General features: G+C 38.4%; 2 protein-coding genes across 2 annotated transcripts; both read left to right on the top strand.

Moving 5' to 3' along the window:
* The first annotated feature begins 1,444 nt into the window (after nucleotides 1-1,444).
* Nucleotides 1,445-3,671, top strand: LOC103987212 (endoglucanase 9-like). The gene is made up of 6 exons (XM_009405452.3): nucleotides 1,445-1,640; nucleotides 1,729-2,232; nucleotides 2,519-2,668; nucleotides 2,781-2,892; nucleotides 2,952-3,115; nucleotides 3,207-3,671. Exons 2-6 carry the CDS (start codon nucleotides 1,786-1,788, stop codon nucleotides 3,537-3,539), a joined length of 1,206 nt encoding a protein of 401 aa, XP_009403727.2. The 5' UTR covers nucleotides 1,445-1,640; nucleotides 1,729-1,785; the 3' UTR covers nucleotides 3,540-3,671.
* A 257-nt stretch (nucleotides 3,672-3,928) lies between these two features.
* On the top strand, nucleotides 3,929-4,899 carry LOC103987211 (uncharacterized). Its single transcript, XM_009405449.3, has one exon. It carries the CDS (start codon nucleotides 4,111-4,113, stop codon nucleotides 4,612-4,614), a length of 504 nt encoding a protein of 167 aa, XP_009403724.2. The 5' UTR covers nucleotides 3,929-4,110; the 3' UTR covers nucleotides 4,615-4,899.
* Nucleotides 4,900-15,642: the final 10,743 nt, after the last annotated feature.

The raw sequence follows: 15,642 nt of genomic DNA, 5'->3' as shown, positions 1-15,642 counted from the left end.
AATAATAAAACTTCTAATACCGATCTAATCGCTACATATCAATCGATGCTTATCGATAGAATCAAGAATAATTTCTGCAACATATAATTTAACATCGATATATTAGTTTATTTTCATTTGTCATTATTTAATTCAATGATATCATGCAGCATAAATCAATATGTCGTTCGATATATCGGTACTATATCGATATGATAAATTTTCAACATCGATATTTACATTTTGATTTAATAACAGCATTTTGAACTTTTATCCTTTTAAAGAATTTGGGCATTAATTATATTTCAGTAAATGATAAATTGACTTGTGTCGGAATTAAGGAGTAAAAGAGTAATTTAAGCAGTAAGATTGATCTAAATTGACTGTAGTTGAAAGTAAAGATGACTGTTTCTAAAGTACATATTGGAACTAATTAGTATCATTTCTTGTCACACACTTCTCAGTTGGATGAACAATTTCAAGAAACAATCCTTTTCTGGAAGAGCATGTGATCCATTTTAACAGTGTGCACAAAGTTCAAGCTTCAGAAGTCAAGTTCATGCTTGCATTGAGAACCACTCGGAGCATGGATTACTAGGGTTCCTCACTTGAGCACACAAAGAACTAGGAGATGATAACAACTGGATAGATAGATATCTTATGATTTCAATCTGGAGTAAGAAGAAAGCGAATGAACTTGGTCATCGATGGTAGTTGAGGATACAATGCATCTTCGTGAACTCGATGGCCATTCCTTATCGACTACGAAAAGCTCGGTCCGAGCAGAAATAAATTGTGTACTGCCTCGAGAAGAAGATGGGAGATAAGGCCAAGTTGCAGCGTGATGATATCCTCTCCTTCGATCCGGGAAGTCCAACCGAGAAGAAATCCTCAAAGCTTCATCCAGTATTCAGGACAGTATCTGTGGTTGATGTGTGCTTAGGATCCTAACTATCTTACGGCAGACTCAATTCTCAGCGATAATGATTCATTCCAAGCTCCAGAAAGCAACAAGAGAGCATGATGATTCTGTCAATGGCATTGGTTGCTGAATTGCTCAGCTCAATGTAATCCGTAGATTCATCTTTCTCTATTTAGGTCGCAGTTTGCCAGCTCAAGCTGTCATAAATGCAAATGCTGCCTCCAAAGACGAGTCTGATTAGTTTTGGTGTTAGAAATATATGCACATATCTTACGGTATTGGGCACTGGGAATCGAGCAGATCCCGACGCAGAATCCCGCAGAACAGCCATACCCCTGGCGAAAGAATCCCACGAATCAAGCGGCTGATCTTTTCTATAGCCAAACTAAGATGATCCAGGGTGGATTGGCGTGCCGTTTCTTGATCCTTTCCCTCAATTCACATAAGCCAGTTGACGAGTAGAAGCTTATCGCTGATCGATACTATGGCTGACCTATATATACCAATGCCTGCAGCAGCAGATGCTGGCCAACCATCGCCGATGGCAGCAACGAAGCAGCGGCTTGGTTTCCTCGTCGTAACTTGCTTCTTGATTCGCGTTCATGGACACCCCAACTACGCTGATGCGTTGCGCAAATCCATCTTGTTCTTCGAGGGGCAGAGGTCCGGTCGGCTTCCCGGGGATCAACGGATTACTTGGAGATCAAACTCCGGCCTTTCCGATGGCTCGGCCGCCAATGTAACATCGCTCTTCATGCTTGAATCGATGGATTAGTATTCCAGCGAGGTTATCGAGCTAGTTGCGTGTGGTTTCCATTGAGCTGTAGGTGGATCTGAGCGGAGGCTACTACGACGCCGGGGACAACGTCAAGTTCGGGTTCCCGATGGCCTTCACGGCCACCATGCTGTCGTGGAGCGTGCTGGAGTACGGGAAGCGCATGGGAGGCGAGGTGGGGAATGCGAGGGCCGCCATCCGCTGGGCCACCGACTACCTGCTGAAGGCCGCCACCCAGACGCCGGGCAAGCTCTACGTCGGCGTCGGAGACCCCGACGCCGACCACCGGTGCTGGGAGCGCCCCGAGGACATGGACACGCCGAGGGCGGTGTACTCGGTGTCCAAGACCAACCCGGGGTCGGACGTGGCGGGGGAGACCGCGGCGGCGCTGGCCGCGGCCTCGCTGGTGTTTCGGGTGACCGACCGCGCCTACTCGAGGCGGCTGCTGGCCGTGGCCAAGACCGTGATGGTCTTCGCCATGAAGTACCAGGGCAAGTACAGTGACTATCTTGGAAGCGTCGTGTGCCCGTTCTACTGCTCCTACTCGGGCTATCAGGTACGCAGCATACAACCTTTCTCTGTGATGGAGGAAGAAGCTATAATGCCTCTGTTGCAATAAACATAAACTACTGCACGTTTGATTCTGGAATTCTTTCTCTTCTGTTTCTTCTTCGTCTTGTAGTAATAGTTTGGCCAACTATATGCAATAGGTCAGACCTCACAAACATATGCTGCTAACCAGCTGACTTCAACCCACACTTTTTGGTCAATCTTAACCTTAAAAAAAACATTTTTGGCTTTTTTTTCGGATTTTAATAGTAATGTGTTTATTTTAATGATAGGATGAACTACTATGGGGTGCTTCATGGCTATTCAGAGCAACCAATGATGCCTTCTACCTCAACTATCTTAAATCTCTAGGAGCAAATGACAACACTGACTTCTTCAGCTGGGATAACAAATTTGCAGGAGCTCGAGTTCTTCTATCCAGGGTAAAGAAATGAAGAGAGAGAGAGAGAGAGAGAGAGAGAGAGAGAGAGAGAGAGAGAGAGATTTAGTTGTTTCTTTGTTGTTTAATGCAGAGTGGTCATGTTGTTTGTGCAGAGAGTACATGTAGACAACAACATGTCTTTCGTACAGTTTCAGCAGCAAGCTGAGGACTTCATGTGCCGAATTCTCCCCAACAATCCTTCCTCGACAACACAGTATACTCCAGGTTAGAACAGTCCATAAATCCCATTGCTGTGCTAGCTTAATCCAGTGAGTTCAATACAGGAGGACTGATGTACAAGCAGAGCTCTGCTAATCTCCAGTATGCTACCTCCATTTCCTTCTTGCTCTTCACCTACTCCAAGTACATTGCTTCCTCCAAGCACAGTTTCACCTGTGGCAACCTCTTGTTCACTGCAAGTTCCCTGAGATCTCTTGCCAAGAAACAGGTGACTCTGCTAGTCTTCACCCTTCAAAGATGTCATGCATGGAGAAACAGGTAACTCTGCTTAGTTCACTGACCCTGCATTACATCCTCAGGTGGACTACATTCTCGGAGAGAACCCTTTAAAGATGTCATACATGGTAGGGTTTGGTGCAAGATTCCCACAGAAGATACACCACAGAGCCGCCTCCCTGCCCTCCCTGGCCACCTACCCTGGTCACGTTGGTTGCCAAGCCGGTTTCCAGTACTTGGACTCCAGCAGCCCTAACCCTAACATCTTAACTGGAGCTGTGGTTGGTGGCCCCGATCAGATTGATGCATTTACAGATGATCGGAAGGACTTCAGTCATGCTGAGCCGGCCACCTACATCAATGCTCCCCTTGTTGGTTCTCTTGCTTACTTGGTTGGGAGCTATGGCAATGGTTAACTGTTGCAGTATGTTTGCAGCTTTCTTAAAGCTCAATGGCAGGAGAAGATCCATGTAGCCATTGTAGCTTCTGTTAAGGAATCTTAATCTCAAACTTCTAGTGTTCTAACTATATAAACAACAGATTTTTCTACTCGTTCATTAGAAAATTCCACTCTCCTATTTTTTTGATAGATTAACACAACCAAAGAGAAATCTGTGTGAAGATTAAGATAAGATCATCCATCCTTCAGAGATGAGAACATCCAAAGTGTTGTTGGAACTTGGAACCATGAGATTCACATGTTTGCTCACTGCCCATGTGCGACCTGACATGAGTCATTACTGCAGGCTTTGGCTTCTTCAAATTGACTGCAACGTTGTCTCACAGTAACAAAGACCATGTTTGTTATCGTTCACTTGGGAGCGGTAGTGTTAGCTCTAGTTCCCATGTTGTCAACATGAGAAGGTCTTCTTCCCCGCATCAACCCATCAAACTCGGATCACCTTTCTATCCCAAAGTCTGCAGCCACGAATCATCAAAAGGATCACTTCTCTGGTGGCTACTTCCCTGTTTTCTTCAAATCCCAGCATGGATTCACCTTCAAGATCCCACCTTTTTGGTGATTCAACTCACAAAACCTTGTTGGGATTCCTCCTGTTCCTGTCCCTGGCCCCATCATTTGCAGAGACCCAGATTTCCGACGAGCTGACCGCCTACCAGATGCTGGAGAAGTATGATTTCCCCAAAGGGATCCTCCCACAGGGCGCGCAGAGCTACGTCCTGAACCGAGACGGGAGCTTTGAGGTGTATCTCAGCGGCGACTGCGAGTTCGAGGTCACCGGGGGCTACTTGTTGCAATACAAGAGAAGAATCACCGGCACGGTGGGCATGGGGTCGTTGACCAACTTGCGAGGCGTCAGGGTGAAGGTCCTCCTTCTGTGGTTCGGAATCAATGAGGTGGTGAGGAGCGGCAACGAGCTCAAGTTCTACGTCGGCCCGCTGTCGGCGTCCTTCGGCTTGTCCAACTTCGAGGAGTGTCCCAGCTGCCGCTGCGGCTTCGACTGCGCCGACGCCATGGTCTCTGATTCTTAGCATACTGGTGTTGGCGCGCATGGAGCATCTCGGACCTCTGTCTCTTCTCTAACTCTGGATTCCATGGATGTGTGGGGATGATGGTTTAATCTCTTCGACTTCGAATAATTGCACATTGTGCTTCGGTTGAAACATCGCCTCATGCCGAATCATGTAGTTGGAAGTGTTTAGGACTTGTGTTCTCCGTTGTTGTAGCTTGGTGATGAAGAGATTGGAGTTGGATCACTCTTCTAAGCTCAACTTCAAGCAAGATTGTATTAAGAATGATTTGAACTTTGATGTGAATGTTGTGTAACGGTTATTATTAAATATCTTATTTAATAATAACGTAACCGTTCTCATTAAGATTCATAATTCATTATCATGAATTTCTTCATTTATTATGGTTTAAATGATTTCGATTTCTTATTCTTTATGCATGAAATTGTTATTATTAAATTAAATATTTAATATCATTAAGTTCTTCATTATGGTCCAAACGTTACAAATTTGAATTAATTCTGGAACGTTATGAGTTGGTGATGATAAATGTTCTTGATGGGAGAACATCTATATATACATGAGGATTTTGGTCCCTTGGTTCAATCATCTCTTTGAAGCGAAAGGCTTTCCTACACCATCTAAAGCGAGAGTTCTGAGCCGAGAAGAACCAAAGTTCAAGAAGAAACCTCTGCAGAAATTCTTGGCGACAATGGCTGGAGGTACGCTATTTCGTTTCCGCATTAGTTTTATTGTGTTTCTATTACAATGATTTAGAAACACAAGTTGGCTTCATTAAAATTTCTTACATTTGGTATCAGAGCCGAATGACCTCTGCCTTGATATGAAAAAGTTTTCATTTTTATGCCATGAAAATGATTTGATTTTGGTTTCTTCTTGGAAACTTGTTGATATATTTTGTTGAAAATTATGAGGAAATATCATTTTCAACATTTTTAGTCGATAAAATGCTCATATTATGTATGCATATTTAGTTATATTAAATTATGTTTATGAGCAAATTTTTTATGTTTAAAATGTCTAGTGATCCATATAATCTTAATTAATTAAGAATTAGCCACAGCATCCTTAATCAATTAAAATTATATATAAAGTTAAAATAAGGATCACATAAGTAATTAAACATCATATTGTGATTGATTATATTTCGTATAATAATTGTTATCCCACAGGATCTTTTATTATATTTAATATAATTAATCAGGATAAAATATCAGATTATTTTTATAATTTACCCACAGGGATTATGAATTGGAATATAATTTGATAGTTTTATCATAAAGACCATATGAATCTATTTGAATTAAGAATTTAGCCCACAGGCAATTTTTATGTCATGAGATTCATATTTTGGCATGTTTCACATTGGTAAAACATGTAATTTAGTCTATTAAGCTTCAAATTTTGACATAAGTATGTTTGATTTTATGCGGTTTCTCAAACTGTTAATTTCTCTGATATTCGATGTGATATTCCCGAACTTAGTGGTGATAACTATAAGATATGGAAGGAGAGAGTTCTCCTCCATTTAGGGTGGATGGATATTGATTATGCTATTAGAAAAGACGAACCACCTATAGTCACTGATACCAGCACTCTAACTGAGATCGCGTTATATGAGCGATGGGAGCGATCCAATCGGCTCAGCGTGATGTTTATCAAAACTAAGATAACTGCTGGCATACGTGGTTCTGTTGACCAGCATGAAAATGTCCGAGACTTGCTAAAGGCTATCGATGAACAATTCATCACTTCGGATAAGGCACTAGCAAACACCCTTATTATGAAATTTTCATCACTTAGACTCACCAACATAAAGGGTGTGCGTGAGCACATAATGCAAATGCGAGATATTGCAGCTCAACTTAAGAAACTTGAGGTTAATATGTCAGAATCCTTCCTGGTGCACTATATTCTGAACACCCTTCCACCTCAATATAGCCCTTTTAAAATTTCATACAATACACATAAGGATAAATGGTCAATTAATGAATTAATGACCATGTGTGTTCAAGAAGAAGAGAGGCTAGTAATGGAATTGGGTGAGAGTGCATTGATGGTAACCACTCGAGGGAAGAACAAAATTAACAAACATCACGCCAATCAAAAAGCTTATCAGCAGGGAAAAGGTAAAATACCACCCCAAGCTGATATCAAGAAAGAAGCAAGGTGTTTCTTTTGTAAAAGAAAGGGACACATGAAGAAGGAATGTACGAAATTCCAACAATGACTTGAAAAGAAAGGTAAACCAACCTCATATGTATGTTATGAATCTAATATGGTCAATGTTAATATTAACACCTGGTGGATTGACTCTGGATCAACAATCCATATTGCAAACTCTTTGCAGGGTATGCAAAACCTAAGGAAGCCAGTGGGAAGTGAGCAAAGCATCTTATCAGGAAATAAGATGGGCTCACATGTGGAAGCAATTGGAACATGCATTTTAACTTTAAGTAGTGGTTTTGTTTTAAAATTGGAAAGAACCTTTTATGTACCAAGTTTCTCACGAAACTTAATTTCTGTTTCCAGACTCGTACCATTTGGATATTCCTTTAATTTTAAAGACACATCATTTCGTTTATTATATAAATCTGATTGTGTTGGGAATGGTATTTTGTCTGACGGTCTTTACAGTATTTTATTACAAAATGATAATACTCAAGGTTCAATGCATGTTCACGCTGGCATTAAAAGGTGTAATATTAATGAGGACTCCTCTATATTATGGCATCGGAGATTAGGACATATCTCCCTAGAGAGAATTAAAAGATTAGTTAAAGATGGAGTACTTAGTACTTTTGATTTTACTAATTTTAAGACTTGTGTGGATTGTATTAAAGGAAAACAGACCAATAAGTCCAAAAGGGGTGCTAATAGGAGTTCAGACTCATTAGAAATAATTCATACTGATATATGTTGTCCAGACATGGACATACATGGTCAGAAATACTTCATCTCCTTTATAGATGATTACTCACGATATATGTATATATATTTGCTTCATAATAAAAATGAAGCATTGGATGCCTTCAAAGTCTTTAAGGCTGAAGTTGAGAACCAATGTGGTAAGCAAATTAAAATTGTGAGATCAGATAGGGGTGGAGAATATTATGGTAGATATACTGAAAATGGACAAGCACCTGGTCCTTTTGCTAAGTTTCTTCAAGAACATGGGATTATTGCCCAATACACTATGCCTGGTTCTCCAGACCAGAATGGTGTTGCAGAAAGAAGAAACCGAACATTATTGGACATGGTGCGGAGTATGCTTAGCAACTCCAATCTTCCTAAGTTCTTGTGGACTGAAGCATTAAAAACGGCTGTGTATATATTAAACCGAGTTCCAACTAAGGCTGTCCAAAAGACACCATTTGAACTATGGAAAGGTTGGAAACCGAGTTTGCGACATATGCGCGTTTGGGGATGTCCGTCTGAAGTTAGGATATATAATCCACAGGAGAAGAAACTGGACCCGAGGACTATTAGTGGGTATTTCATTGGATATGCCGAAAAGTCCAAAGGTTACAGGTTCTATTGTCCATCTCACACAACTAGGATTATGGAATCAAGAAACGCTAAATTTCTTGAGGATGATGTGATTAGTGGGAGCGATCATTTCAGGAACATAGTTTCCGCACATGATCATACAGAATCTCAACCTTCCACATCAAATGATAGATTGGTTATAGTTCATAGCACTCCTCAAGTACAAACTAGTGCTGAACAACCAATCATTGAAATTCCACAAGTTGATAGTATTCTAATAGATCAAGCAGTTCAGGAATTACAACAAGCTCCTGAACAACTAGTTGAACCACAAGTTCCTCAAGGAACCATTGGTACAACATTAAGAAGATCTACTAGAAATAAAAGATCAGCAATTCCTAGTGATTATGTTGTATATCTACAAGAATCTGACTATAATATTGGATCCAAAAATGATCCTGAAACATTTTCACAAGCCATGAGTTGCAAAAAGTCAAATTTGTGGCATGATGCTATGAAAGAAGAGATGAATTCCATGATGAGCAATGGAGTCTGGGATCTTGTAGAGTTGCCTAATGAAGCAAAGGCCATTGGTTGCAAATGGGTCTTTAAAACTAAGAAAGATTCGTTAGACAACATTGAGAGATACAAGGCAAGACTTGTTGCAAAGGGATTTACTCAAAAAGAGGGAATCGATTATACGGAGACATTTTCTCCTGTATCTAAGAAAGATTCTCTGCGTATTATTTTAGCATTAGTTGCTCATTTTGACCTTGAGTTGCAACAAATGGATGTGAAAACAGCATTTCTTAATGGAGATCTAGAGGAAGAGGTTTATATGAAACAACCTGAAGGTTTCTCCTCTAGTGTTGGTGAGCACTTGGTTTGCAAGCTTAGGAAGTCTATATACGGCTTAAAACAAGCCTCCCGCCAATGGTATTTTAAATTTCATGAAGTGATTTCTTCATTCGGATTTGTTGAAAATCTCATGGATCAATGCATATACCAGAAGGTTAGTGGGAGTAAAATATGTTTCCTTGTTTTATACGTAGATGATATTTTGCTTGCAACCAATGATAAGGATTTGCTGCATGAGGTGAAACAATTTCTTTCTAAAAATTTTGACATGAAAGATATGGGTGAAGCATCTTATGTCATTGGCATTAAGATCTATAGAGATAGACCTCGAGGCATTTTAGGTCTATCACAAGAAACCTATATTGATAAACTTTTAGAAAGATTTCGGATGAAGGATTGTTCACCAAGTGTTGCTCCCATTGTGAAAGGTGATAGGTTCAATTTGAACCAATGCCCAAAGAACAATTTTGAAAGGGAATCAATGAAAAACATCCCATATGCTTCTGTCGTAGGAAGCCTTATGTATGCTCAGGTCTGTACTAGACCTGATATTGCATTTATTGTGGGGATGCTAGGTCGATATCAGAGTAATCCAGGTATGGACCACTGGAGAGCTGCAAAGAAAGTGATGAGGTATCTACAAGGAACCAAAGATTACATGTTTATGTATAGACATACAGACAATCTGGATGTGATTGGTTACTCAGATTCAGACTTCGCCGGTTGTGTTGATTCTCGTAAATCAACATCAGGATATATTTTTATGATGGCCGGTGGAGCTATTTCTTGGAGAAGTGCTAAGCAGACCTTGACTGCTACTTCTACCATGGAAGCTGAGTTTGTCTCCTGCTTTGAGGCTACTTCACATGGTGTATGGCTTAAGAGTTTCATTTCTGGGCTTAGAATCATGGATTCTATTTCTAGGCCATTAAGAATTTTCTATGACAATTCAGCTGCTGTCTTTATGGCTAAAAACAATAAAAGTGGAAGTCGAAGTAAACACATCGACATTAAGTATTTAGCCATAAGAGAACGTGTAAAAGAACATAAAGTGGTCATTGAGCACATTAGCACTGAATTGATGATTGCTGATCCTTTGACTAAAGGCATGCCACCTCTAAAATTCAAGGATCATGTAAAGAAAATGGGACTTAGTTCCACTTTGTAATGATATTGAAACTCTTATATATTGTGAAAATTTCTCATTTATGTACACATTATTTTGAGAAAATATATTGTTGTTGGACCAAGAATAAACATAAGGTTTATTCATAAAGTAATATTACCACATTAAGATTAAGAAACTAAATACATCGTGATACATGGATGATAATACTCGCTCTTAGAGGACTTATCGCTATGATTCATGTATTTATTTCTTAAGAAAGTTGTTCGAGAAAGATTAATTCAAATTATTAAGATAAACGTATGGACCAAGTGGGAGAATGTAACGGTTATTATTAAATATTTTATTTAATAATAACATAACCGTTCTCATTAAGATTCATAATTCATTATCATGAATTTCTTCATTTATTATGGTTTAAATGATTTCGGTTTCTTATTCTTTATGCATGAAACCGTTATTATTAAATTAAATATTTAATATCATTAAGTTCTTCATTATGGTCCAAACGTTACAAATTTGAATTAATTCTTGAACGTTATGAGTTGGTGATGATAAATGTTCTTGATGGGAGAACATCTATATATACATGAGGATTTTGGTCCCTTGGTTCAATCATCTCTTTGAAGCGAAAGGCTTTCCTACACCATCTAACGTGAGAGTTCTGAGCCGAGAAGAACCAAAGTTCAAGAAGAAACCTCTGCAGAAATTCTTGGCGACAATGGCTGGAGGTACGCTATTTCGTTTCCGCATTAGTTTTATTGTGTTTCTATTACAATGATTTAGAAACACAAGTTGGCTTCATTAAAATTTCTTACATTTGGTATCAGAGCCGAATGACCTCTGCCTTGATATGAAAAAGTTTTCATTTTTATGCCATGAAAATGATTTGATTTTGGTTTCTTCTTGGAAACTTGTTGATATATTTTGTTGAAAATTATGAGGAAATATCATTTTCAACATTTTTAGTCGATAAAATGCTCATATTATGTATGCATATTTAGTTATATTAAATTATGTTTATGAGCAAATTTTTTATGTTTAAAATGTCTAGTGATCCATATAATCTTAATTAATTAAGAATTAGCCACAGCATCCTTAATCAATTAAAATTATATATAAAGTTAAAATAAGGATCACATAAGTAATTAAACATCATATTGTGATTGATTATATTTCGTATAATAATTGTTATCCCACAGGATCTTTTATTATATTTAATATAATTAATCAGGATAAAATATCAGATTATTTTCATAATTTACCCACAGGGATTATGAATTGGAATATAATTTGATAGTTTTATCATAAAGACCATATGAATCTATTTGAATTAAGAATTTAGCCCACAGGCAATTTTTATGTCATGAGATTCATATTTTGGCATGTTTCACATTGGTAAAACATGTAATTTAGTCTATTAAGCTTCAAATTTTGACATAAGTATGTTTGATTTTATGCAGTTTCTCAAACTGTTAATTTCTCTGATATTCGATGTGATATTCCCGAACTTAGTGGTGATAACTATAAGATATGGAAGGAGAGAGTTCTCCTCCATTTAGGGTGGATGGATATTGATTATGCTATTAGAAAAGACGAACCACCTATAGTCACTGATACCAGCACTCTAACTGAGATCGCGTTATATGAGCGATGGGAGCGATCCAATCGGCTCAGCGTGATGTTTATCAAAACTAAGATAACTGCTGGCATACGTGGTTCTGTTGACCAGCATGAAAATGTCCGAGACTTGCTAAAGGCTATCGATGAACAATTCATCACTTCGGATAAGGCACTAGCAAACACCCTTATTATGAAATTTTCATCACTTAGACTCACCAACATAAAGGGTGTGCGTGAGCACATAATGCAAATGCGAGATATTGCAGCTCAACTTAAGAAACTTGAGGTTAATATGTCAGAATCCTTCCTGGTGCACTATATTCTGAACACCCTTCCACCTCAATATAGCCCTTTTAAAATTTCATACAATACACATAAGGATAAATGGTCAATTAATGAATTAATGACCATGTGTGTTCAAGAAGAAGAGAGGCTAGTAATGGAATTGGGTGAGAGTGCATTGATGGTAACCACTCGAGGGAAGAACAAAATTAACAAACATCAAGCCAATCAAAAAGCTTATCAGCAGGGAAAAGGTAAAATACCACCCCAAGCTGATATCAAGAAAGAAGCAAGGTGTTTCTTTTGTAAAAGAAAGGGACACATGAAGAAGGAATGTACGAAATTCCAACAATGACTTGAAAAGAAAGGTAAACCAACCTCATATGTATGTTATGAATCTAATATGGTCAATGTTAATATTAACACCTGGTGGATTGACTCTGGATCAACAATCCATATTGCAAACTCTTTGCAGGGTATGCAAAACCTAAGGAAGCCAGTGGGAAGTGAGCAAAGCATCATATCAGGAAATAAGATGGGCTCACATGTGGAAGCAATTGGAACATGCATTTTAACTTTAAGTAGTGGTTTTGTTTTAAAATTGGAAAGAACCTTTTATGTACCAAGTTTCTCGCGAAACTTAATTTCTGTTTCCAGACTCGTACCATTTGGATATTCCTTTAATTTTAAAGACACATCATTTCGTTTATTATATAAATCTGATTGTGTTGGGAATGGTATTTTGTCTGACGGTCTTTACAGTATTTTATTACAAAATGATAATACTCAAGGTTCAATGCATGTTCACGCTGGCATTAAAAGGTGTAATATTAATGAGGACTCCTCTATATTATGGCATCGGAGATTAGGACATATCTCCCTAGAGAGAATTAAAAGATTAGTTAAAGATGGAGTACTTAGTACTTTTGATTTTACTAATTTTAAGACTTGTGTGGATTGTATTAAAGGAAAACAGACCAATAAGTCCAAAAGGGGTGCTAATAGGAGTTCAGACTCATTAGAAATAATTCATACTGATATATGTTGTCCAGACATGGACATACATGGTCAGAAATACTTCATCTCCTTTATAGATGATTACTCACGATATATGTATATATATTTGCTTCATAATAAAAATGAAGCATTGGATGCCTTCAAAGTCTTTAAGGCTGAAGTTGAGAACCAATGTGGTAAGCAAATTAAAATTGTGAGATCAGATAGGGGTGGAGAATATTATGGTAGATATACTGAAAATGGACAAGCACCTGGTCCTTTTGCTAAGTTTCTTCAAGAACATGGGATTATTGCCCAATACACTATGCCTGGTTCTCCAGACCAGAATGGTGTTGCAGAAAGAAGAAACCGAACATTATTGGACATGGTGCGGAGTATGCTTAGCAACTCCAATCTTCCTAAGTTCTTGTGGACTGAAGCATTAAAAACGGCTGTGTATATATTAAACCGAGTTCCAACTAAGGCTGTCCAAAAGACACCATTTGAACTATGGAAAGGTTGGAAACCGAGTTTGCGACATATGCGCGTTTGGGGATGTCCGTCTGAAGTTAGGATATATAATCCACAGGAGAAGAAACTGGACCCGAGGACTATTAGTGGGTATTTCATTGGATATGCCGAAAAGTCCAAAGGTTACAGGTTCTATTGTCCATCTCACACAACTAGGATTATGGAATCAAGAAACGCTAAATTTCTTGAGGATGATGTGATTAGTGGGAGCGATCATTTCAGGAACATAGTTTCCGCACATGATCATACAGAATCTCAACCTTCCACATCAAATGATAGATTGGTTATAGTTCATAGCACTCCTCAAGTACAAACTAGTGCTGAACAACCAATCATTGAAATTCCACAAGTTGTTGATAGTATTCTAATAGATCAAGCAGTTCAGGAATTACAACAAGCTCCTGAACAACTAGTTGAACCACAAGTTCCTCAAGGAACCATTGGTACAACATTAAGAAGATCTACTAGAAATAAAAGATCAGCAATTCCTAGTGATTATGTTGTATATCTACAAGAATCTGACTATAATATTGGATCCAAAAATGATCCTGAAACATTTTCACAAGCCATGAGTTGCAAAAAGTCAAATTTGTGGCATGATGCTATGAAAGAAGAGATGAATTCCATGATGAGCAATGGAGTCTGGGATCTTGTAGAGTTGCCTAATGAAGCAAAGGCCATTGGTTGCAAATGGGTCTTTAAAACTAAGAAAGATTCGTTAGGCAACATTGAGAGATACAAGGCAAGACTTGTTGCAAAGGGATTTACTCAAAAAGAGGGAATCGATTATACAGAGACATTTTCTCCTGTATCTAAGAAAGATTCTCTGCGTATTATTTTAGCATTAGTTGCTCATTTTGACCTTGAGTTGCAACAAATGGATGTGAAAACAGCATTTCTTAATGGAGATCTAGAGGAAGAGGTTTATATGAAACAACCTGAAGGTTTCTCCTCTAGTGTTGGTGAGCACTTGGTTTGCAAGCTTAGGAAGTCTATATACGGCTTAAAACAAGCCTCCCGCCAATGGTATTTTAAATTTCATGAAGTGATTTCTTCATTCGGATTTGTTGAAAATCTCATGGATCAATGCATATACCAGAAGGTTAGTGGGAGTAAAATATGTTTCCTTGTTTTATACGTAGATGATATTTTGCTTGCAACCAATGATAAGGATTTGCTGCATGAGGTGAAACAATTTCTTTCTAAAAATTTTGACATGAAAGATATGGGTGAAGCATCTTATGTCATTGGCATTAAGATCTATAGAGATAGACCTCGAGGCATTTTAGGTCTATCACAAGAAACCTATATTGATAAACTTTTAGAAAGATTTCGGATGAAGGATTGTTCACCAAGTGTTGCTCCCATTGTGAAAGGTGATAGGTTCAATTTGAACCAATGCCCAAAGAACAATTTTGAAAGGGAATCAATGAAAAACATCCCATATGCTTCTGTCGTAGGAAGCCTTATGTATGCTCAGGTCTGTACTAGACCTGATATTGCATTTATTGTGGGGATGCTAGGTCGATATCAGAGTAATCCAGGTATGGACCACTGGAGAGCTGCAAAGAAAGTGATGAGGTATCTACAAGGAACCAAAGATTACATGTTTATGTATAGACATACAGACAATCTGGATGTGATTGGTTACTCAGATTCAGACTTCGCCGGTTGTGTTGATTCTCGTAAATCAACATCAGGATATATTTTTATGATGGCCGGTGGAGCTATTTCTTGGAGAAGTGCTAAGCAGACCTTGACTGCTACTTCTACCATGGAAGCTGAGTTTGTCTCCTGCTTTGAGGCTACTTCACATGGTGTATGGCTTAAGAGTTTCATTTCTGGGCTTAGAATCATGGATTCTATTTCTAGGCCATTAAGAATTTTCTATGACAATTCAGCTGCTGTCTTTATGGCTAAAAACAATAAAAGTGGAAGTCGAAGTAAACACATCGACATTAAGTATTTAGCCATAAGAGAACGTGTAAAAGAACATAAAGTGGTCATTGAGCACATTAGCACTGAATTGATGATTGCTGATCCTTTGACTAAAGGCATGCCACCTCTAAAATTCAAGGATCATGTAAAGAAAATGGGACTTAGTTCCACTTTGTAATGATATT

This window comes from Musa acuminata, chromosome BXJ1-6 (assembly GCF_036884655.1).
Source record: "Musa acuminata AAA Group cultivar baxijiao chromosome BXJ1-6, Cavendish_Baxijiao_AAA, whole genome shotgun sequence".
Classification (NCBI taxonomy): domain Eukaryota; kingdom Viridiplantae; phylum Streptophyta; class Magnoliopsida; order Zingiberales; family Musaceae; genus Musa; species Musa acuminata.
This window is presented reverse-complemented; position numbering and strand designations above follow the sequence as displayed.

What these genes read in the sequence shown, in the direction of transcription:
- LOC103987212 (XM_009405452.3), top strand. Translation starts at nt 1,786, where the DNA reads ATGGCCTTCACGGCCACCATGCTGTCGTGGAGCGTGCTGGAGTACGGG. An exon ending in CTCGAGTTCTTCTATCCAGG is followed by an intron (nt 2,669 to 2,780) that starts GTAAAGAAATGA and finishes TTGTTTGTGCAG; the next exon opens with AGAGTACATGTAGACAACAA. An exon ending in GACAACACAGTATACTCCAG is followed by an intron (nt 2,893 to 2,951) that starts GTTAGAACAGTC and finishes AGTTCAATACAG; the next exon opens with GAGGACTGATGTACAAGCAG.
- LOC103987211 (XM_009405449.3), top strand. Translation starts at nt 4,111, where the DNA reads ATGGATTCACCTTCAAGATCCCACCTTTTTGGTGATTCAACTCACAAA.